Raw genomic sequence first — 24,099 nt, 5'->3', positions numbered from 1 at the left:
CTGTTCTCTACCCTAAACACCCACTAATTACCCATCAATCACCCCCTATCACCACCTGTCACTGTTACCCATCAGATCAGACCCTAATCTGCCCCTTGCGGGCACCCAATCACCCGCCTACAGGCTCAGATTGCCCTCAGACCCCCCCTTATCAATTCGCCAGTGCAATATTTACATCTGTTCTCCCCTGTAATAACCCACTGATTACCTGTCAATCACCCATCAATCACCCCCTGTCACTGCCACCCATCAATCACCCCCTGTCACTGCCACCCATCAATCAGCCCCTAACCTGCCCCTTGCAGGCAATCTGATCACCCACCCACACCAATAGATCGCCCGCAGATCCGACGTCCGATCACCTCCCAAGTGCAGTGTTTACATCTGTTCTCTACCCTAAACATCCACTAATTACCCATCAATCACCCCGTCACTGCTACCTATCAGATTAGACCCCTATATGCCCCTAGGGCACTCAATCACCCGCCCACACCCTCAGAATGCTCTCAGACCCCAGCCCTGATCACCTCGCCAGTGCATTGCTTGCATCTATTCCCCCCTCTAATCACACCTTGAGACACCCATCAATAACCTCCTGTCACCCCCTAACACACCTACCCATCAGATCAGGCCCTAATTTGCCCCGTGTGGGCTCCTGATCACTCGGCCAAACCCTCAGATCCCCCTCAGACCCCCTTCCGATCACCTCCCCAGTGCATTGATTGCATCTATTTTCCCCTCTAACCACCCCCTGAGACACCCATCAATCACCTCCTGTCACCCCCCTAGCACTCCTATCCATCAGATCAGGCCCAATACAACCTGTCATCTAAAAGGCCACCCTGCTTATGACCGGTTCCACAAAATTCGCCCCTCATAGACCACCTGTCATCAAAATTTGCAGATGCTTATACCCCTGAACAGTCATTTTGCGACATTTGGTTTCCAGACTACTCACGGTTTAGGGCCCGTAAAATGCCAGGGCGGTATAGGAACCCCACAAGTGACCCCATTTTAGAAAAAAACACCCCAAGGTATTCTGTTAGGTGTATGACGAGTTCATAGAAGATTTTATTTTTTGTCAAAAGTTAGCGGAAATTGATTTTTATTGTTTTTTTTTCACAAAGTGTAATTTTTCACTAACTTGTGACAAAAAATAAAATCTTCTATGAACTCGCCATACACCTAACGGAATACCTTGGGGTGTCTTCTTTCTAAAATGGGGTCACTTGTGGGGTTCCTATACTGCCCTGGCATTTTAGGGGCCCTAAACCGCGAGGAGTAGTCTAGAAAACAAATGCCTCAAAATGACCTGTGAATAGGACGTTGGGCCCCTTAGCACACCTGGGCTGCAAAAAAGTGTCACACATGTGGTACCGCCGTACTCAGGAAAAGTAGTATAATGTGTTTTGGGGTGTATTTTTACACATACCGATGCTGGGTGGGAGAAATTTCTATGTAAATGGACAATTGTGTGTAAAAAACATCAAACAATTGTCATTTACAGAGATATTTCTCCCACTTAGCATGGGTATGTGTAAAAATACACCCCAAAACACATTATACTACTTCTCCTGAGTACGGCGGTACCACATGTGTGGCACTTTTTTACACCCTAAGTACGCTAAGGGGCCCAAAGTCCAATGAGTACCTTTAGGATTTCACAGGTCATTTTGCAACATTTGGTTTCAAGACTACTCCTCACGGTTTAGGGCCCCTAAAATGCCAGGGCAGTATAGGAACCCCACAAATGACCCCATTCTAGAAAGAAGACACCCAAAGGTATTCCGTTAGGAGTATGGTGAGTTCATAGAAGATTTTATTTTTTGTCCCAAGTTAGCGGAAAATGACACTTTGTGAAAAAAAAAACAATATCAATTTCCGCTAACTTGTGACAAAAAAATAAAAACTTCTATGAACTCACCATACTCCTAACGGAATACCTTGGGGTGTCTTCTTTCTAAAATGGGGTCATTAGTGGGGTTCCTATACTGCCCTGGCATTTTAGGGGCCCTAAACCGTGAGGAGTAGTCTTGAAACCAAATGTTGCAAAATGACCTGTGAAATCCTAAAGGTACTCATTGGACTTTGGGCCCCTTAGTGCAGTTAGGGTGCAAAAAAGTGCCACACATGTGGTATCGCCGTACTCGGGAGAAGTAGTACAATGTGTTTTGGGGTGTATTTTTACACATACCCATGCTGGGTGGGAGAAATACCGCTGTAAATGGACAATTGTGTGTAAAAAAATCAAAAGATTGTCATTTACAGAGGTATTTCTCCCACCCAGCATGGGTATGTGTAAAAATACACCCCAAAACACGTTGTACTACTTCTCCCGAGTATGGCGATACCACATGTGTGGCACTTTTTTGCACCCTAACTGCGCTAAAGGGCCCAAAGTCCAATGAGTACCTTTAGGATTTCACAGGTCATTTTGAGAAATTTCGTTTCAAGACTACTCCTCACGGTTTAGGGCCCCTAAAATGCCAGGGCAGTATAGGAACCCCACAAATGACCCCATTTTAGAAAGAAGACACCCCAAGGTATTCCGTTAGGAGTATGGCGAGTTCATAGAAGATTTTATTTTTTGTCACAAGTTAGCGGAAATTGATTTTAATTGTGTTTTTTCACAAAGTGTCATTTTCCGCTAACTTTTGACAAAAAATAAAATCTTCTATGAACTCACCATACTCCTAACGGAATACCTTGGGGTGTCTTCTTTCTAAAATGGGGTCATTTGTGGGGTTCCTATACTGCCCTGGCATTTTAGGGGCCCTAAACCGTGAGGAGTAGTCTTGAAACGAAATTTCTCAAAATGACCTGTGAAATCCTAAAGGTACTCATTGGACTTTGGGCCCTTTAGCGCAGTTAGGGTGCAAAAAAGTGCCACACATGTGGTATCGCCGTAATCAGGAGAAGTAGTATAATGTGTTTTGGGGTGTATTTTTACACATACCCATGCTGAGTGGGAGAAAGATCTCTGTAAATGGACAATTGTGTGTAAAAAAAAATTAACAAATTGTCATTTACAGAGATATTTCTCCCACCCAGCATGGGTATGTGTAAAAATACACCCCAAAACACATTATACTACTTCTCCTGAGTACGGCAATACCACATGTGTGGCACTTTTTTGCAGCCTAACTGCGCTAAGGGGTCCAAAGTCCAATGAGCACCTTTAGGCTTTACAGGGGTGCTTACAATTTAGCACCCACCAAAATGTCAGGACAGTAAACACACCCCACAAATGACCCCATTTTGGAAAGTAGACCCTTCAAGGTATTCAGAGAGGGGCATGGTGAGTCCGTGGCAGATTTCATTTTTTTTTGTCGCAAGTTAGAAGAAATGGAAACTTTTTTTTTTTTTTTCTCACAAAGTGTCATTTTCCGCTTACTTGTGACAAAAAATATCTTCTATGAACTCATTATGCCTCTCAGTGAATACTTTGGGATGTCTTCTTTCCAAAATGGGGTCATTTGGGGGGTATTTATACTATCCTGGAATTCTAGCCCCTCATGAAACATGACAGGGGGTCAGAAAAGTCATAGATGCTTGAAAATGAGAAAATTCACTTTTTGCACCATAGTTTGTAAACGCTATAACTTTTACCCAAACCAATAAATATACACTGAATGGGTTTTTTTTTTATCAAAAACATGTTTGTCCACATTTTTCGCGCTGCATGTATACAGAAATTTTACTTTATTTGAAAAATGTCAGCACAGAAAGTAAAAAAAAATCATTTTTTTGCCAAAATTCATGTCTTTTTTGATGAATATAATAAAAAGTAAAAATCGCAGGAGCAATCAAATAGCACCAAAAGAAAGCTTTATTAGTGACAAGAAAAGGAGCCAAAATTCATTTAGGTGGTAGGTTGTATGAGCGAGCAATAAACCGTGAAAGCTGCAGTGGTCTGAATGGAAAAAAAAGTGGCCGGTCCTTAAAGAGACTCTGTAACAATTTTTTCAGCCTTAGTTCTTCTATCCTATGAGTTCCTATGCCTGTTCTAATGTGCTGGGGCTTACTGCAGCTCTTCCTAATTACACTGTCTCTGTAATAAATCAATGTATCTTTCCTCTGTCCTGTTTGTCGGGCTAAGGCTTTGATTGTGTGGAATGTGCAGGGCTGCTTGTGATTGGTAGAAGCGATACACACCCTCTGCAGGCCCCCTGCATACTCACACACTATGCTTAGCTGAGCCTATTAGAAGCTGGTTAGTTTGTTTGTAAACATTGCCTAAAACTGTTAATTACAAGCCAGGATTGCAGCAGAGAGTGGCAGAAACAGCACAGAGGGGCACAGGAGAAAATAAGGAATAGAATGGTATGCTTTTTATTGTAAGAATATTAGAGTACAGATTCTCTTTAAGGGGTAGAAAGCCCTAGGTCCTCAAGTGGTTAAAACAAAACAAGTATTTGGCTTGAGGAATGCCCTATAAACTATATGAAAGGAACACAATTATGCAATGAGTAAAAGTTTCTCTGATCCAAAAATATCTAGTCTGAACAATATTCAGAAATGTTGCAGGCAGCCAATTCTTTTTTGTTTCTATCTTTTGGTCTCTCAAAGTTGACAGTCATTACAAATGTTATTCCTAGGGGATACTTACCTCAGGAGGTGGAAGCATCTGGATTCTTGAGTCTTCCTCTGCTGAGCGGATCCAGCACTGGTAGGGCTTTGGCCACTGAGCGCAGTCCCAGTAGAGGCTTACCACTCGGGCGGAAATAGTTGACCCCTATCAAGTTATCTTTACTGTACAGGCGCAGATGGGGACCCGATTGGGCTGGGCTATTTCCACCGGAGCGGTAAGCCTCTACTGCACCTGCACACAACGGCCACTTTTTTTCCGGGTGCTGACTGCACTGGATTACCGTTGGCAGGGACCAAAGCAAAAGCCCCTCCCGTGGTAAGTACCCCCTTGAACTTTTTTCCTTTACAGGTTTTCATTAATTCCCAGTTCAGTTGTGCAATTCTCCTTTACTAAAATGTTTGCTTGCAGAAGGGACTGTTGAAGTGAAGGGACTGAGGTCCATTGTATGTTATGGACGACTATTCCAATCAACCACTACACCGCTGAGGGGTTTTTCCCCTTACGGACCAGAGCAATTTTCACCTTTCAGCACTCTTACAATTCATTCACCAATAACTTTATCATTACTTATCACAGCAAAATGATCTAAATCTTCTTGTTTTTTTTTCACCACCAATTAGGCTTTCTTTGGGTGGTACATTTTGCTAAGATTTATTTTATTATAAATGCATTTTAAAGGAAACCTAAACTGAGAAGGATATGGATATTTTCTTTTAAAATACCAGTTGCCTGAATCTCCTGCTGATCCTGTGTCTCCAATTCGTTTAGTCACAGTCCCCCAATGAGCATGCAGATTCCCCCTACTGATTGCCAGAACTTTGTACTTCCAGATCTGAGATCCTTGACATCCCGGTATCCTGTCTTGAACCTTGTCGTTACCTATTGCTGAACCTGTTGCTGACCTTGCTCTCCTGCTGACTGATATTCTGCCTGATCCCTTTTGTATTGCGATTGTGTATATACTGTACTATCATGTATATATTTGTTGTATATATTTAGATAGGGATTTTTTTTTTTTTGGGGGGGGGGGGGGGTAATTATGGGAGAATGGAGAGGTAAGGGGTTCATTTTAATGGATATAGTTATGTTTAATTTAATGTATGTAGGATGTACTTTTACTATTTGGCCACTAGATGCCCCCCCCCCCCCTCATATTCCTGTGCATACTGTTGGTGCACTAACAGGAAGCAATGTATGTGTTTACTTTTGTTTTATCAATAACCACGGCATCTCATTAATGCAGGTGATCATTGATCACAGGCACTTAGATCGGTGAATGGAAACTGTGTTACCATTTACCAATCAGTGTACTAAAGGGCGGTAACGGGAGCATGCACAGCAGCGATCGTGGCGTGAGATGTACATCTACACCCCTGGACCAGGAACTGTCTTCCCACGGGGCATAGATATACGGTCTTTTTTTTCAAGAAGTGGTTAATAAGGCCGTCAAAACCAAACCAGTTTTTATCCAGAGAAGTTATAAAATTCTGCCATCAGCTTATGTATCTTTCATCGGTGTGTTTAATGACAGTACTCATATTTTAATGCTATAAACAAACAGGCAAGAGACTGCAGTTTTCAAAAAGATAAAAATATTTATTATAAAGTGCTTGGCTTAACATACTGTTATAGTAGAACTGTATTCTGTGTTCTATTGCAGAAACAAATTCATTCTTGTCCCAAAACAAGTTTACCAGCTTTCAGCACATTTCATGTATTTACTCAAAATGTACAGTTTTTAAATTTGTAAAGTGAGATTCTTTTTCTCCTTTGCTGGAATTTCTCACTGCCTGGATAGAAAGAGGAGCATAGCTAGTTCAACACCAAACACTTGTATACAAATTCTCTCCATGCACTAATCCAATGAGATATGATAGAAAAATGGTTTTTAATCTTCTAATAGCTGTGAAGAGCTTTACAGAGCGAACCCACTAAACACAGTTTTGCATTACACATTTTGGATACCATAAAACGCTAATACTGGATACTGCCAGCTGCATAACCTTGTATAAGAGTTTAGTGTTGAAGTGCATTCATATGAAATTGGTGCATTTGAATAGAATTCTACTGGTTATTTGTCACACAGGTCCTATATTCAATTCACTCTCTCCTAAGTTTTCTCCTAGGAGATTTTTTTCATCACTTATCAATAAAATGCCTTTTAAGCCACCAACATACAAGAAAATACTCCGTACCAAAAATTAGTTGAAAAAAGTGCAATTGAAAAATAATTTTGATTGTAGAGTGCAGAAAAGATATTTTAAACAAAAGATAAAAGATGATCACCTAGGAGGAAAGCGAATTAAAAAGGCCCATGGTGTCTGGGATTTCAATGCACAATATCAGCCTCATTTTTAGGCTACATCCAATCATTACATATTCTGATGCTAACACTCACTACTCTCTCTATGAAAGAGAAGGGGGTAAAAGGCCCAAGCTGGCTTTCCAGATCTCAGAGAGACTGGCACTGCAATCACTCTGAACACAAATGGTGGAGTAACTATCCATCTGCATGGAGTTTACCACTCATCAGAATAAAGGATGCATGCATGGTGCAGATCCGATGTGGAACTGCATACTGAATGAAGGAGGTAAGGCTCAGGGCTCGTTTCCACTATTGCGGTGCGGAATCGCCTGGATTCCACCGCTGATGAAATCACATGCAGATGCGATTCCCCATGCGTTTTTTGCCGCGAATTCACATAGGTGAGGGTATATGCGATTTTAACCATGCCACTGCCTGTGTGAATTTACATTGGTACCTTTGCAAATTCGCGGCAAAAAACGCATGGGGAAATCGCATGCAATTTCCCTATTAAATACATTGCATGCGATTCGCATTTGATTCGCATGCATTCCACTCGCAGTTGAATTCTGCGGCTCTTTTGTGCGTTTTTTTCACCGCTGAAAAAAACGCACCTCAACAACGCTACAGTGGAAACAGGCCCATCCACTTGCATTACATGTGCGAATCCGCATGCGTTGGACGCATGCGGATTCGCGATAGTGGAAACGAGCCTTCAGTCCTGCTCATGCCTGTGTCCCTCCAGCAGCTAACAGAAGTGTGTGGGAGTCTGCAGGAACTTGAGTCTGCAGGAACAGCAGATATAATTTTTTTTTTTACAGTAGCCGGTGATTTTTAATGAAAGATCATGAGTTGTGCAGAAAACGTAGTGCAGGTTGTATATTTTTGAATGCTATGCAGAATCCCAGATGCATCCTGAAAACACAGAAGCCCCACAGAAAATCATTCGATGCGTTTGCACATTGCAGCAAGATACTACAGAAATGGACAAGTGTGATTGCTTCCTGCATGTTTCAGTACTTGAAAGTACTGGTCAACTGATCCAGAACACATACTATGGCTAGCATGCATTCCATTCACAGAATCCTGTAAACATCCCCAAGAACATCAACAAAGTAATATATGAAGTTGCAGCATGTTTTCCAAATACAATGCTGCACCTACATGTATGCAATGAAATGCAGACACACAGTGGCCCAGCATTGCTGTGGACTGTGGAAACATGACCATGGTGGGAACAAAAATACTTTTTTCTGACCATCTCTGTCCCAGCTTACCCATTAATAAAGAGTTTGACATTGCAGAAGAAGAATCCAAGCTGCAGGAAGAAAAATACACTTTTGTTTCACAAATCCGAATTTCATTCATTAAGAGTCATAAGGTCTCTTAATTTCCCATAGAAAAACAGCACGCGATGATCTAAAAAAGAAATTTTCACTCTTGGTGGTGTGAGCCTAAGTTAAAGGGGAACTGAAGTAAGAGGTATACGGAGGCTGCCAGATTTACTTCCTTTTAAATCAATACCAGTTGCCTGGCAGCCCTGCTGATCCTCTGCCTCTAATACTATTAGCCATAGCCCCTGAACAAGCATACAGCAGATCAGGTGTTTCAGACTTTAACCACTTAACGACCAGCTAACGCCGATAGGCGGCGGCTGGTCGTTTGTGGTTTTACATGGAGCGGCCGTTCCATGTCAGTTCACGGAGGGTGTCTCCATGAACAGCCTGCAAGCCTCCGATCGCGGCTCGCAGGCTAATTGTAAACACGCGGGGAAGAAATCCCCGCTGTTTACATCAATACGGCGCTGCTGCACAGCAGCGCCGTAAAAAGATCAGTGATCCCCGGCCTCTGATTGGCTGGGGATCGCCGCCGTGTGATAGGCTGAAGCCCATCAGAGGCATTGCCGTCCTGTGCTGCCCATGGAGCGAAGGGGAGGGAGGAATCGCGCTGTGGAGGGGGGCTTTGAGGAGGCCCCCCCCCGCTCGGCCACATGGAGTGGCGGCGATCAGACTCCCCCAGCAGATCATCCCCCTAGTGGGGAAAAAAAAGGGGGGGGGGGGTTGGAGTCTGGTCACCCTGCGTGGTTCCTGATCTGTGCTGTGCTGCACAGAATCACAAAAAATAGCCCGGTCCTTAAGTGGTTAAAGTCAGACCTGACAAGACTAGCTGCATACTGGTTTCTGGTGTTATTCAGATACTACTGCAGAGAAATAGACCAGCAGGACTGCCAGGCAACTGGTATTGATTAAAAGGAAATAAATATAGCAGCCTCCATTTACCTCTTACTTCAGTTCCCCTTTAACAAGCAATATCCATCCATACGGGAAAATACATCGTAATTGAGAATTAGAGCCAAGGAAGGGCTCGTTTAGACAGGCCAATGCTGGCAGCTGTACACGGCTTTCACCGCTGGGATCCACCATGTCCCACATGGAGATGAATGGCAGCACTCATCTCAATGCGGTTACAATTGATGGCCAGCTTTGTGCCACGGTCATTCGAGTTTACCAAGACACTGCATGTAGCATTAGCTGCGTTTGCAGTTTTGCGTCCCCCTACATGCTCAAGCCGTAATGACAATGCTGAAAACCAACGCAACACACTATTCTGCTCAATAGGAGAAACGTATTTAGCATTGGCTAAACGAGCCTCTGGCAGTCGTCCATCTAAAGGTGGGTACACACGTCAGATAAAAGTCTTTGGAAAATGAAAGATCACAGACCAATTTTACCCCCTTCCATGTAGTATGAGAGCCATACTCTACACAGTCTATTCTATGGAGCTGAACTCCCCATCAGATAAAATCTTTGCAAGATGCTGCACACAAAGATGCTGTACACATGCAACAGATCAGTATCTGCAAAAGATCTGTTCCTGCAAAAGATCCATTCCTGCAAAACGCATTCATAGTCTATGTGATCTGCGAATCATCATACACACCTTGTTTAACGGACAATTATCTGTAAATCAGATCCACCAGGATGGATCTTCAGATCGGCAGATAATTGTCTGATCTGCAGATGAATGTCCATTAAACAAGGTGTGTATGGGATCTGCAGATATCATAGACTATGAAGGCATTTTGCAGGAATGGATCTTTTGCAGGAACAGATCTTTTGCAGATACTGATCTGTTGAATGTGTACAGCATCTTTGTGTGCAGCATCTTGCAAAGATTTTATCTGATGGGGAGTTCAGCTCCATAGAATAGACTGTGTAGAGTATGGCTCTCATACTACATGGAAGGGGGTAAAATTGGCCTGTGATCTTTCATTTTCCAAAGACTTTTATCTGACGTGTGTACGCACCTTAAAAAAGCTGCCCAGCACACAGTATGCATTGTCAATGAGATGCAAATAAGGCCTGGAACCCACTGAAAACCGCAAACGCAAAACGCAACCGCTAGCGTTTTGTCTGAGCGGTTTGCAAGCGGATTCATGCGCGTTTTTGGTCGTGTTTTGCAACATTGTATTTTTTTCCCCAGCGGGTGCCTAGCGTTTTGCGTTTTGCGTTTTTATCCTGATTGGTCCTGTGAATTATTTTTCATTTTGTTACAGTGTGCTGAACCGCAAAACGCTAGCAAAACCGCTGAGTTTAGGTTTTGCTGAGCGTTTCTGCTAGCGTTTCAATACTTTACATTGAAGCGCTAACGCTCCCAAAATGCTGCAGGTCCTGCGTTTGCGTTTCTGGGAAACGCAAACGCTCCTGTGGAAGTTGCCCCATCCATTAACATTAGCCCAGCGTTTTGGCAAACTGCTAGCGTATCGCAGTGCTGCCAAAACGCTGCCAAAAGCGCTCCTGTGGGTTCAAGCCCTTACAGTTGATTCAGCATTATGCAAATTTTGTATGAAAATGTATGCAGCTTGAGAACGTGAACAAATGCAATCTTGCTTACGTAAAATTCAATTGGTCCATTTTCAAGTTTCAAGCATACATTTGCATATGAACACACAGTAACTTCAAAAAGTAATCTTGAAAATGTGACTTATTTTTAAACATACTGCTTATAGAAGTGTTGGAACAAAACGGTTCTTTACTTTTTGGCTCATTCATTCTCCCACAGCAAAGTAACAAGAGGGACATTATTTTAATTTTTCTTTGGTGGGGATCATTATTTTCCTACAAGAACGTTATTGATTTGATTGGGTGAAGATTACTAACTGCTCGGTTTTATTTAAAGTCTGAGCACTTCAGTGGTAACCTCTTCAGATTGACAAGTTTATAAGGACCCTTTCTCATTAGCCAACGTGTGCAGGAACCAGATTTCATGCACGCGTTACGGGAAATTGTACTTTGACAAGCGTCAGCAGCGCTAGTTCTAATTCACCCGACTGGAAATAGTTTGCACCATGTGATTAAATGTTCCCAGAGGTTTTAACTAATGGTAACAGTAACGGTATGAAAGCATCCTATGAGCGGTCCGTCAGAATGGACAGCACAGCACCTAGTGGGAAAGAATTAGGGCTGGTGCACACCAAGAGCGCTTCTGAGCACTTTTAAAATTGCCAGCGCTTTGAAAAGCGCTTGGCTAATGTATTTCAATGGGATGGAGCACACCAGAGCGATGTGTTTTTTTTTCTCCCCCAAATGCGGGTCCTGCAGCATGTCTGAGGCAATTTAGCCTCAATGTAAAGTATAGGAAAGTGGAAAATCACTCTGAAAAGCGCTAGATCAGAGCGATTTTCCAAGCGTTTGTTACAGAAGCTGTTCAGTTACTGCTCTACTGTAACAAAATATTACAAACGCTACACCAAAACGCTACAAAAAAACCCGCTAGGCATGCTTAGAAAACGCTAAGCACATGCCTAGAATCGCATTAAAAAATAATTTCAAAAAGCGCTAAGCGTGCACTTTTTGGTGTGCACTGGGCCTGAGAGAGAGAAAGACCATAGGTACACAGAGAGAATGGATGGAGGACTCAAGCTCACCATACACAAAAACAAATGCAGATGCAGATTCAATATAAAACATAGAATTCAGTGTTTGCTGCTTTCATAGATTGGACAGATCTGCTGTGAGTGAGTGTTTCTGCTGCTCTCAGTGCAGTAAATAAAGGGCACAGGCAGCAGCGAATTTTAATAGAAGTTTCATAATCTGCAGTATACAGTGGCGGTATGATAGATGTTTAATAAACATTGTTGCTGAAATTGGATTATGGAGTGGTGCCAAGGTGGTTAAGTGACTGACATTTCCCAGTTTTCAGTCAGAGAAATAATGATCTTGCCGGACATCGGCATACGTTCATTAGTGTATACTGCTCTCTTCCTGGATCCTGCTTATGTAATTACACTGAGGGACAGTAATGTGCAGTGATAACCTCTTTCCTGTATCCAGCTTATGTAATTAGATAGTGAGACCCATTGAGGGACAGTAATGCACGGATATCCTCTCTTACCCTGATTTCTACTAAGTGTTAAGGATATAAAATGTGTACTAATTGTTATTCAGTTTATATTTCTTACATAAATGTACAGCTTTGTAATAAAGAAGTTTCCAAACATTTATGTCAGGGTTTGCCCCACAAAGTACGGTAAAGTAGGATTTTCCAACCAGGAAACCGCACACTGCAGCTAGTTTGCTATCCATACAGGCAGAGAGTAGCTGCTTAAAGTGTACTAGAGACGATAAAATAATAACGTTTTATACATACCTGGGGATTCTTCCAGCCCCATGCCCGTGGATCGCTCCCACACCGCCATCCTCCGCTGCCTGGTGCTCCGGGTCTCCAGTCGCGGCCAGTCTGCACAAGAGGAAATGCGCTCTCTACATATCTGTCTGGCGGAGAGATACGTAGAGGGCGCACTTCTCTTGCACAGACTGGCCGTGACTGAAGAAAAGTTACGGGACCCGGTACCAGAGCAGGAGAAGAGTGAGGATGGCGGCGTGGGAGCAATCCGTGGGCATGGGGCTGTAGGAAGCCCCAGGTATGTATAAAACTATATTTTATCATCTATGTTTTCCTTTAAACACTGCATTCAGGGGGTGACAAATCAGTAAAATGCAGCTAAATTAAATCAGTTTCATGTGTAGGCATGCATTTAAGATGTGCAGTAAAGTACTTTTTTCCTATGTAGCTGCCACTTTCAGTAGATCGTAAAATCGACGGATATGGCAGTTTTTGGACTAGTCAATCTCCTTATTACTGATTATTAGCTATTCATCATGTACAAAAGGTGCTCCCTAGAAATACATTTATACAAAGATGCAATCAAACTTGTCTGCATGCTATTCTGGCAGCTGGACTGAGCAGCTCAATACAGGGGGTTCTTCAAAACCTGTCAAGACTGCTTACTGTGAGTGATGGAAACATAGGAAAAGAGTAATTTTTGGGACGAATAAACATTTCATATGTATGCAAACACATGTATGTTAAATGTTATAATTACAAGTACTGTATGCTACCACTTTACGAATTTAAACAGTTATTAGTGTATGGGCTAGATACTGGTCTGCCCTCTTTACCTAGTTGTGTGTTAAATTCCCCTGCTCATTGTTTGGGCAGTGATTGTCACGTCACACAACCAAGAGTGAGAACTACTTTTTGAATTGTGAATAAAAACACCTTATATAGTACATCCATTGAGTTATAAACAAAGCATATTGTGTGATGCACAAATGAATACATTTCCAGCTAAGAACTATAACACAAAATAGATGGGTATGTCTTAGTTCCTACACGTGAACACAATCATAGAGCTTACACGGATATCCATGATACTTGTAGCACTTCAAGATGAAGTTTGTTTATAAAATAAGACCGTAACAACGTGTTACATTATTTACAAGCTAATTTCACCTAAATGTATCATTTTATGTTCAGATTATGAACATTTTAAGTTTTCTAACAGATTTTATTATTTTTTGTGGTAAGGGCTTTGATGTAATAACACCTTTGAATAAAATAAAAAAAAAATAATAATAAAAAAACATACTAAGGCCACTTTGACACTATAACCACTGCAATGCGCAGCCAGGAAAATAGGATGGCAAAGTTGCAATGCACGTTCCGGCTGCGACACAGACTTATGCTGTGCGTTTTCGTCCAATAATGCACTGCATGCCAGGAGTGTAACAGGAAATCACTGGGCCACCCTTTGGATGGGGCCCCCGGTTTATGCACAGGTAAACGGAGGACCAATGTTATTCAATTGGTTAGTGCACACTTGAATGTGATCCCAGCATCTTTTTACACTCACTCTGTCCATCTCTGATGAAGCAGACCTGGCTCTGCAGACTTCTCCAGCATCACAACAGTACACAGCAGCACTCGGGAAGGAGGCAGAGACGGCTCGGGCAGACTCCTCCAACGTCACTACAATACACCCCACTTGAGAAGGAGGTAGAGAGGCTGGGGACAGGGTACTGTACACAAGACCCTGCTGCACACTAACTAGGGACTATCTGCAAATCTTTGTCTACAAAATTTTGTATGATGCGTTATGAGTGGTTGAGCAGATGTAATCATTAAAATAATTGTGCAGAGAATAGAAAGCTTTTTCTCTCCATGCCCTTAGTTGTCAGTCTCTAAGGACAGGGAAAAGAAACTTCTCCCCTCACGTGGCTTCTGCACCCCCCCCCCCCCTCCTGCAGCTGCATCCCTTGCAGGGTCTGTTTTACGACCCTGCTACAGGTTATCCTGACAGAAATTGCAGCACCGCAAACCATCACTGTGGAGGCACTATTGACATAAAATTGCATTGCATTTAGATGCCATTATATTCACAATAAGGGAAAGAGGCGCCCTGATTTGAATAAAAGCTTTTAAAACCAGTTTAAAAACGAAAAAGAAAAATGAGGTATCTTACCTCAATGACGAAATCTCTGTAAACTTACAAAAGATTTTTATTTGAGCACAGGCAACGCGTTTTGCGGGTCTGAGCCCGCTTCCTCAGGCCAATACAGTGCCAAATGACAGAAATCATGTAGCATAGGGAGCCTCCCTATGCTACATGATTTCTGTCATTTGTAAGTTTACAGAGATTTCGTCATTGAGGTAAGATACCTCATTTTTCTTTTTCGTTTTTAAACTGGTTTTAAAAGCTTTTATTCAAATCAGGGCGCCTCTTTCCCTTATTGTGCATAGTTATACCCCCGTACATGTTTGTCCGAGGGGTGGTGACAGAACACCCGTTGTTTTACCACGGTTAATGTTTTGTGCATCCTTTTTCATCTAGAGAGCGACCGCAACCAGGTCCGTCCAGGACCACCCTGAGTGGAGTCGGGTTTATGGTCTCCACCTGCTTCCTGTGGTCGGTTGCCCCTTGCAACCCTCCTTTGTGAGTAGCCCTTTCAATCAATTGATTTCTCCACACACCTACTATTGACATACTGCACTATCGGGCTCCCTTTTTTGTCTCCTGTATCCTCTTTTTTTTTCCCATAGGGTGCCAAGACACCCCAACCACGATGCCATTATATTGTCCGTTGTGCCGTAATGCAATGGATAAAGCTGAAAAGGTGCCTTAAAGTGTACCAGAGGTGAGAGTGCTATGGAGGCTGCCATATTTTATTTCCTATTAAGAAATACCATATGCTTGGCTGTCCTGCTATCCATGCTTTCCCAGTATAGAGTAATCCCCTAAGGTCCCTTTTCCACAGGTGGTTGAACTGCATGCTCTGAAGAGGAATGCAAATCAGATGTTTGACTTAAAGCGGGGATATCCAAGGGTCCTTAAGGGCTGAAGTCCTCAAACATTTTTGGCACAGCTCAAATTAATGGATAAGACAGAAGCAGGAAAGCTGATTAAGTAGAACACATTTCTCTATTTCTCTGTCTATCTCAAACACTGTCATGGCTATGGCCCTGAAGGACCGGCGTTGGACACTCTAGATTTACTGCATACTTTTTTCAGGTGTGTGATTCAGACACTACTGATGCATGAAAGATCAGCAGGATGCAGGCAACTGGTATTGTTTCATTGGAAATATAGAAGCCTCCATCTTCTTCTCACCTCAGGTGTCCTTTAATAACCAGTGATCCTGTCGTGAGACCTTGCACCACACTCAGCTTGTGTGACAGCTGGCCTTCAGTCACTCTACTACCTGCACTTCTCCATACAGGAAAAGATTAAACTGAAACACAAAATGGTGACAGAGAGAGCCCAAATACTGTATGCTCTGTATTAAGCTTTGCAATGCTTGGAGAAGAGTAATACTCACAAATGTGGGTAACCACAAAAGCAACCACTGTGTGGGCAGGAGGCGAAAACAAACCACCCCCACTCTGGTTAAGAGCTCGCTCTCTGTAGTAGGAAAAGCGAGCAACACCCATCCCCATCCAATCAAATGGGTAAGCAAAAAAATAAAATAAAAAATAGAAGGAAGGGAGGACTTCCCTCCCAGGAAAACCATTAGAAGGGTAAATAAAGTCTAAAAACTTGTACGCTTCTAGTGTCATTGCTGGGAGGTAAGTCCACCCTCCCATCTTTTTTTGTTTACCCATTTTTCCATTCAAAATTTGATTCTGACTACAGAATGATCTAAGCTAGTCAGTGTGTGACCATTTTCAAGGCACAAGAAGACTCATTTTATAAGTATGCTTGAATGCATAAAGATGTGCAATTTTAAAAAGGATGCTCATGCATGTTGTGCACAAGGTACACAACCGCCTCTTATGTATCCTAATGCACAATCCCAAAAGTACAGAGCTTTCCTGGTTTCTCTTACAGAGTTCTGTGAGGAGTTTTTACTACAAAAAGGCAGGTCTGCCTCTAGATTAGACTACTTGTGGCTTTTAGGGGACTAAGGCTGGTAGGGCCTGCTGAAGTCTCAAGTCACCTATCTCAACCCCAATGCTGCCATAATTAATGCAGAGACTGTTTATTACACTTGACTATTAGATGCACTGGTAGCCACCCCTCCACCATCCACACCCTCTACAGACTGGGAAGATGGAGGCCGTGAGGTCTTTGAGCGGGGCTGACCAGTGGTTACACTAGAAGTACCCAGGCAGTGGCTCATCTGAGAAGCTGTGTCATCGGATTCCCATCGCTCTAACTCTTCTCTCACCAGTCGTTCCATTTGTTCTCTGTGCATCTCATTATCCCGGCCAAGCCGTTCATCCTGAATAGAGAAAACATACATTTTAAAATAAGCTTTATGAAACTGGTGAATTAAAGTGAAACTCCACTTTTGTTAAAAAGTAGGGAATTCCTTTAATTGAGGATTAATGCCACATAATATCTGTATATCCCGATTCTGAGTAGACAATCCCCTTACACTTCTCCCATGATCCTAACATTGACTGGCAGCACTATGGGCACTCCCAGATTTATACTGTCAGCAGGAAGCCTTTTTCACTAGTTTATAGACCTGCACTGACTGTTTCAGTAGAGACAACACACATATATTCAGCTGCAGAGTTTAGATTCCAGGGAAGTAAATGCATGCAGTTTGTACTTAAAGAGTACCTAAAGCAACACTATGGTCCCCAGTTTAACTTACCTGGGGCTTCTTCCAGGGCCCTGTAGTCATCCTGGTCCCTCGCTGTCCTCTTGGGCTGCTCCATTCAGCCAATGTCCTCCTCTGAAATCTGGCCAACTCATCCAGCTATGCTTGCTTCGAGCACGCTTCCACTGCCGGGAGCATTCCGCAAAATATGCAGGTGCAAATTTTTTTGAACTGCACAAGCACAGAATGCTCACAGCCACAGGAATGCAACTGAGGCGCGCACAACCTGGAGCCAGCCATGCAGCTCTCGGATGGGCACATCGGCTGAAGGGAAAAGAGCAGAAAGACAGGTGGCTGAACGCAAATTGAATTTTTAACAACATTAAAGCAAACCTGACGTGAGGACCTTAGTCGGAGGAAGCCTTTGCATAGTCCAAAAGCTTTCTGTATTCTCAGAGAGCCCAGTGTTTCAGTGCAGGGTCCCTTTTCAGCTTCTGCTTGCGTTCACAGCCGTGGATGAGAGCATCCAGACTGGGCTTCCCACTACTAAGGTATCCAATTTGTTTGTTGCTTTTTACTCACTTCAGGTGCCTGTGGTTTCTCCCAGCACTTTTTTTTTTACTTGAGGTGTTCTTTACATTGTACAGCATTGATACAGGTTTATCACAATTTGTTATGCGCTTGCTGTAATAAACTGATGCCAAAAGTTTAGTGTATATTCGCGTCGTTCAGTAGCATATAAGCAATATTGCCAATGGTGGCGCACGACTAACAAGATATGAACACACGGATCAGGAGCCAAGTCATCTCCTCCCCAGAGATGTAGTTCCATGGGGATGAAATGTGAGCCTATAGTTAAAGCTCCAAGATCCATGCACTGGATTATGAAGTGAAACTTTGTACCTCAGTGACTCCATCTAGAAGTCTTGCCAGAACCTCTCTGCGCTTTACTTTGGCTCTCTCCATGGCTTCTAGTTTGACAATCACGGCATCTATTTTGGACACAATACTTCCAATAGAGTGCTCCATCCGATCCACTCTTCTCACAAGGCTATAGGAGAGGAAAATAGTCACCAGAGAGTATTTAGTAAAGGTATACACAAATGGCAAGGTAAAAAAAACAAAAAACAAAACTTTGAATGTCTAAACACAACTACAAAGGAACCTTGGTTTGCAAGCACAATTAGTTCTGGAAACATGCTTGTAATCCAAATCACTCTTCTATTAAGACATATTTCCCCATAAGGTTTAATGGAAGCTCAGATGATTTGCTCCACAATCCAAAAACATTTATAGAAAAGTATTGAATACAAAATACTGTAATGCATAAAGTAAAAATGTAAAGAATATTTTCAGCATAACTAACGGAATCATTGTTCCTTTTTTTGTGTGTGTGGCTTTAACAGGAAAGTTATCCAATGACAGTTGCCTTTGTCTACTTTTGACTATTTCACAGAAATGTGACATTGTACAGTACCTAGTCTAAGTACAATTAAGTACAGTCCTGCAGTGTCAAGTGAAAAGAACCATCGTCTCAGTTGTGATGATGCAATATGCATAAGGGCCCGTTTCCACTATCGCGAATCTGCATGCGTTTCCTGCATGCAGATTCACACAGCCAATACAAGTGGATGGGCCTGTTTCCACTTGTCAGTTTTCCTGAGCGTTTTTCTGTGCAGGATTTTTCTGCATGGCAGAGCCCTCAGAATTCGCCTGCGTGTGGAATGCATGCGAATCGCCGCTAATGTATTTAATAGGGAAATCGCCTGCGGCTTTGGTATGCGAATTCGCATGCGAATTCGCATGGAAATCAATGGAAAAGCACACCGGCACTGCCATGGTTAAATTCGCATACAGCGTCATCCATGCGAATTTTCATGCGAATTCGCACGAAAATTTGCATACAACCGCATGCGAAATTCGCATCTGCATGCGAATTTTTACCGTGCCGATTCGCACCGCACAAGTGGAAACGGGCCCTAAACGTTCTATGCTTGTATATCAATATGTTGCTTGCTTATCAAGTCAGAAGTTCATAAAACGTTTTGCTTGTTTTGCAAAGCGCACTTAACTACTTCAGCCTTTTGGCCTATTCAGTCAAATTTGTCAGATTTTTAGTACTTGGTGTGACAGTCACATAGGGAAATCGCCTGCGGCTTTGGTATGCGAATTCGCATGGAAATCAATGGAAAAGCACACCGGCACTGCCATGGTTAAATTCGCATACAGCGTCATCCATGCGAATTTTCATGCGAATTCGCACGAAAATTCGCATACAACCGCATGCGAAATTCGCATTTGCATGCGAATTTTTACCGTGCCGATTCGCACCGCACAAGTGGAAACGGGCCCTAAACGTTCTATGCTTGTATATCAATATGTTGCTTGCTTATCAAGTCAGAAGTTCATAAAAAGTTTTGCTTGTTTTGCAAAGCGCACTTAACTACTTCAGCCTTTTGGCCTATTCAGTCAAATTTGTCAGATTTTTAGTACTTGGTGTGACAGTCACATAGGAAAAAAGTAATTTACTCTGGGACAAATGTACATCTTATATGTATGAATTTTCTATACAAGTGGTCATTTCATTTTGTATTAGCTGGTAATAAAGAATGTTGGTTGCATTTTTGAACAGTAGCTTGGAGGCTACTCTGATTCTTTATAAAACAGGTGTCTGTGGCTGGAGTCATTTCGTTTGGACCTGCTTCTTGTGATGTTGCAGAAATTAAAGGGAATCTGAAGTAAGAGGGGTATGGAGGCTGACCTATTTCCATTTAAATGATTCAGATTGCCTGGCTTTCCTGCTGATCATTTGCCTCTAATACATTTAGCCATAGACCCTGAACAAGCACGCAGATCAGATGTTTCTAAACAAGTCTGACTGGATTAGCCAAGTGCTTGTTTCAGGCGTGTGATTCAGACACTACTGCAGCCAAAGAGATCAGCAGGACAGCCAGGCAACTGGTATTGTTTAAAAGGAAATAAATATGGCAGTCTCCAAATACTTCTCACTTCAGTGTCCCTTTAATGAATTATCATCAAAGCTGAAGGTCAGATCTAGTCAACAATTGGATTCAGAGCTTTTCCAGCACACAGAGCAAGTACTTACACTTGGAACTCCTCATAAGAAACTCCACTTGAGCTGCTGCCTCTGCGGCGAGAGCTGTGTCCGCTGTCCTCGTCGTCATCCTCTTCCGAGTCATCTAAACTGCGTGGGAAACTGCGACCGCTCATGGGGCGAGGCAGAGAGGCCCGGTCCAGCTCCAAGTCCTCCTTGTGGGAAACAAACATACAGCTACAGATTGCTGCTCAAAAGGAAGCGGGTTCACAATTTACATTTAATATTACAACAAAGCAAGTTGATGAGGATTATCCTGGTTTAAAGTGTAGAGACAGTTTCCTATTTTTTAACCACCTCCCTCTTGCTCCTGCATATATTATCAAAACTGAAATTGGTAGCCTACTAAACGCTTTACAGTTCTTTAAGTGGCTTACAAAGTCCTATTCACAACAGAATTCTAAATCAATAACCTCTGAAGATTAATCAGAGTATGTTGATAAGAAGTAGTGGGAATGGTTAAAGGGAACTCGAGGTGAGAGCGATATGGAGGCTGCCATATTTATTTCCTTGTAAACAATGCCAGCTGCCTGGCTGTCCTGTTTATCTTCAAGCATAAGTAGAGTCTTGGTCAAAACCCTGAAACAAGCATATGGCTATTCCAGTAAAACCTGATCAGGAAGACTGCCAGGAAACTGGTATTGTTTAAAAGGGAATAAACATGGCAGCCGCCATATCCACCTCACCTCTCTGATAAGATGAGAGGTGACACTCAGTTGAGTCCAGTGACAAAAGCCATGTATGCCTGTTGGCTTTGCACTTGTCAATTTCCGTCCAGAAAGACTGTGATCTACAGTATCTACCTCTTTTCTACTGTAGGCTTCACTGCAGTTTATGCAGCTCACAGATATGCACACACTTTCAGTAATTGTTGCCCAGAAAGATCATCCTAGAAATCATCAATGTACAGATAAACACTTTAGATTTCCATCAGCAGATATGACAGTTCATGTTCATTTTGGCTGAAATTCTTGAGGGCGTACAGGTGTCCAGTGGTATAGTGAATATAACAACTAACCTCTATTGTTCATGCAAGAACTCCATTAAAGTACTTGCAGTAAGGTGCCTCTGACTACTCTTCCTCCCTTCATAGAACAGCACAGTATGCTTGGCCTGAAGCCTAGCAGCATATCTGTTCCACAGTTGTGCTAAACTGGTCTCCACAAAATCATAAAGGATTGTTTTGTACATACATTTAAAGGGTACATGAAGCTTTAAGCTACACAAATGCTAGATAATTAACACCCAAAATAATCTAATGTCACACCACTGCCACAGTCCATTTGGTAACTATTGCACAGATATGCTCTTCGACTCTCTGCAGTCAGTTCGTGAACAGGTGAGTGCCAGGATGAGCAGGAGGTGTCCTGCTGCAAGGTGCAGTAGACACTACAATAAGGCAAGGTTCACACTGCCGTATTGCATACCCTGTAAAAACAAAATCGCAACACAGCGGAGGTACAAAGTCACATTGCACAGTATTAATGTGGTGCAATACATACAGTGATGCATACAATACATACAAAGTATGCTTCACTACAATGGTTATGCGCTGCATGCATCACACTGCTAAAGTGCTATTACAATATAATTGCATCACGTTAATGTGATTATATTGACCCACGGGGCACACCCCACAGTGAGCAGAGACGAATGGTCAGCCGGGTATTATCCAACTCAATGAAACGCAAGAAAAGAGGACCATAACTCCAATGATACCTGTGCTCCTGCTACATGATTAACCATAACAATCCCAAACAATTGATTTGAGCAATGGACATGGTGTGTGTTTATTATGCAAATCATTTCCCTGGAAAGCCAGGCATACACCAGAGATCCTGGCATACAACATGCCTATAGCCTACTCATTTCAAAGCCCAATATTTACAAATACCTTCCATTTTAAGAAGACAAGGCTGTATATAACATGGCATTTTTAATATGGGGGCTTTTGGGTTGCTTTAGGCCTTTTACACAATCCAAGTGGTTTGGGCTCTACTTGACTTTGGCTTTACTGTGGATTTCTAACAAGGAATGAGCATGAAACCAAAAACTACTACTGTAACTGCACAATCAAGAGGTGATAAACCACAGAGTCCTATAACCTGCACTTTTATTAGAGAGTACACATACTGTATATACTGTACAGCACACAGATGAAGTCAAATGAAGCTTCATTAGTGTCCTTACTGTATCGTACTAAAGCAGAGGCTTCTGCAGTATCAATACCAATGTCAGCACATGTGAAATGCCAAGTGACATCACAAATATGTCAGTACTGTAAACCTGCTAAGACCCATCTCACCTGGACACCTGTTCCAGAAACCACATCCAGTGGTGTTCCTAACAAACAGTAGAAACATTCTACTGCATATCTGACCATTTTCAGTAGTAAGACAGCAGATTGCAATGCTGATCCCTCTGTGAAGATGCGGTCAGAGCAGCAGAGCATAGTGTGTAACCTTAATACCAAATACCTCCCAACACAATGCACAAAATGTTTGCGCATATTAAGCCATTTATGCCTGATCTACACAATAGGAACTGGATTCTAACTTTTGGATAGTGCTTTTATCCTGTTGGACTCAAAGCACTTGAGAGCTGCAGCCACTGGGACGCGCTCAATAGGCCATCCTGCAATGTGAGGAAGTCTTGACCAAGGACTCCTTACTGAATAGGTACAGGCTTACTGAATAAGAAGAGCTGAGATTCTAACCCTGGTCTCCAATGTATATGACTGCAGAAAAATGAACTCATGTCTAAATGCTAATAGAGAAGGAAATATAAAAATATATAACCGAACACATGAATAGACCAATTGTGCCAACACTTTAGGAACATTCGTTCCCCTCAGAAAAACATAGCAAGATAAGATAAGCTCATGTCCAAGTTTGCCATTTAGCATATGTCTCATTAATCATTAGCTGGTTATAGGTGTGCGAGAACAGCAACGCAGATAATGAATACTAGTGTTTCATAACCAGAGGGAACTCTCAAGGCTTAAAATGGGGACACTAACCCTAAAGCAATAACATTCTCATGGCCAATGTGTCAAAGACAATCAGGGTGCTTACAGGTCATACACGGGTACACTGCACGGCATGGAGGTTTATCATTAACATTTTGAAGACCTTTTAAATAATCAGTCAAGCCTGCTTTATAACTCATTTTATTCACCCAGTTTATGAAGACTAAAGCAGAGAACCAGAAAACGCATGCAGTTCAAAACCATAAAGCAATAGAATATTTATGGCCAGTGTGCCAAAGGGAATCATTGTGCTAATAGAGTCATACACTGGAACAACGCAAGACATGGAAGCTTATTAACATAGTTTAGACTTTATTTAAAGAGACACTGAAGCGAAAAAAAAAATATGATATAATGAATTGGTTGTGTACTATGAATAATTACTAGAAGATTAGCAGCAAAGAAAATATTCTCATACTTTTATTTTCAGGTATATAGTGTTTTTTCTAACATTACATCATTCTATAATATGTGCACATTACACAACACTCAACATTCAAAATGAGTCTTTCAGAGCAGTCTGTGAAGTAATGACCTCTCCTCTAGCAGAGGAAAAGTAAATAGTCCAGGAACAGTTGAGATAATAAAAGTCAGATAACAGCCCTCTCCACGACTAACTTAGTCGGAGAGCTTAATGGCTTGTTTGCATAGAGATAACAACTGGAGTTTCTC

At 42.3% G+C, this 24,099-nt stretch overlaps 1 protein-coding gene across 2 annotated transcripts in view; it reads right to left on the bottom strand.

Annotated features, from left to right (window-relative positions):
- Positions 1-14,940: 14,940 nt before the first annotated feature.
- Positions 14,941-24,099, bottom strand: part of PKD2 (polycystin 2, transient receptor potential cation channel) — a 77,022-nt gene continuing 67,863 nt past the window's right edge. The window contains exons 13-15 of one of the 2 annotated variants that reach the window (XM_068233146.1): positions 20,391-20,554; positions 18,188-18,335; positions 14,941-16,957 (exon numbers count right to left, since the gene is read on the bottom strand). In XM_068233146.1, coding sequence (XP_068089247.1) covers positions 16,718-16,957; positions 18,188-18,335; positions 20,391-20,554 — 552 coding nt within the window. In that variant the 3' untranslated portion in view covers positions 14,941-16,717. The remainder of the gene's footprint in view (positions 16,958-18,187; positions 18,336-20,390; positions 20,555-24,099) is intronic. The other variant, XM_068233152.1, reaches the window with a different exon arrangement.

This window comes from Hyperolius riggenbachi, chromosome 1 (assembly GCF_040937935.1).
Source record: "Hyperolius riggenbachi isolate aHypRig1 chromosome 1, aHypRig1.pri, whole genome shotgun sequence".
Taxonomy (NCBI): domain Eukaryota; kingdom Metazoa; phylum Chordata; class Amphibia; order Anura; family Hyperoliidae; genus Hyperolius; species Hyperolius riggenbachi.
Note: the sequence above shows the minus strand (reverse complement) of the source record. Positions and strands in the feature narration are given on the sequence as shown.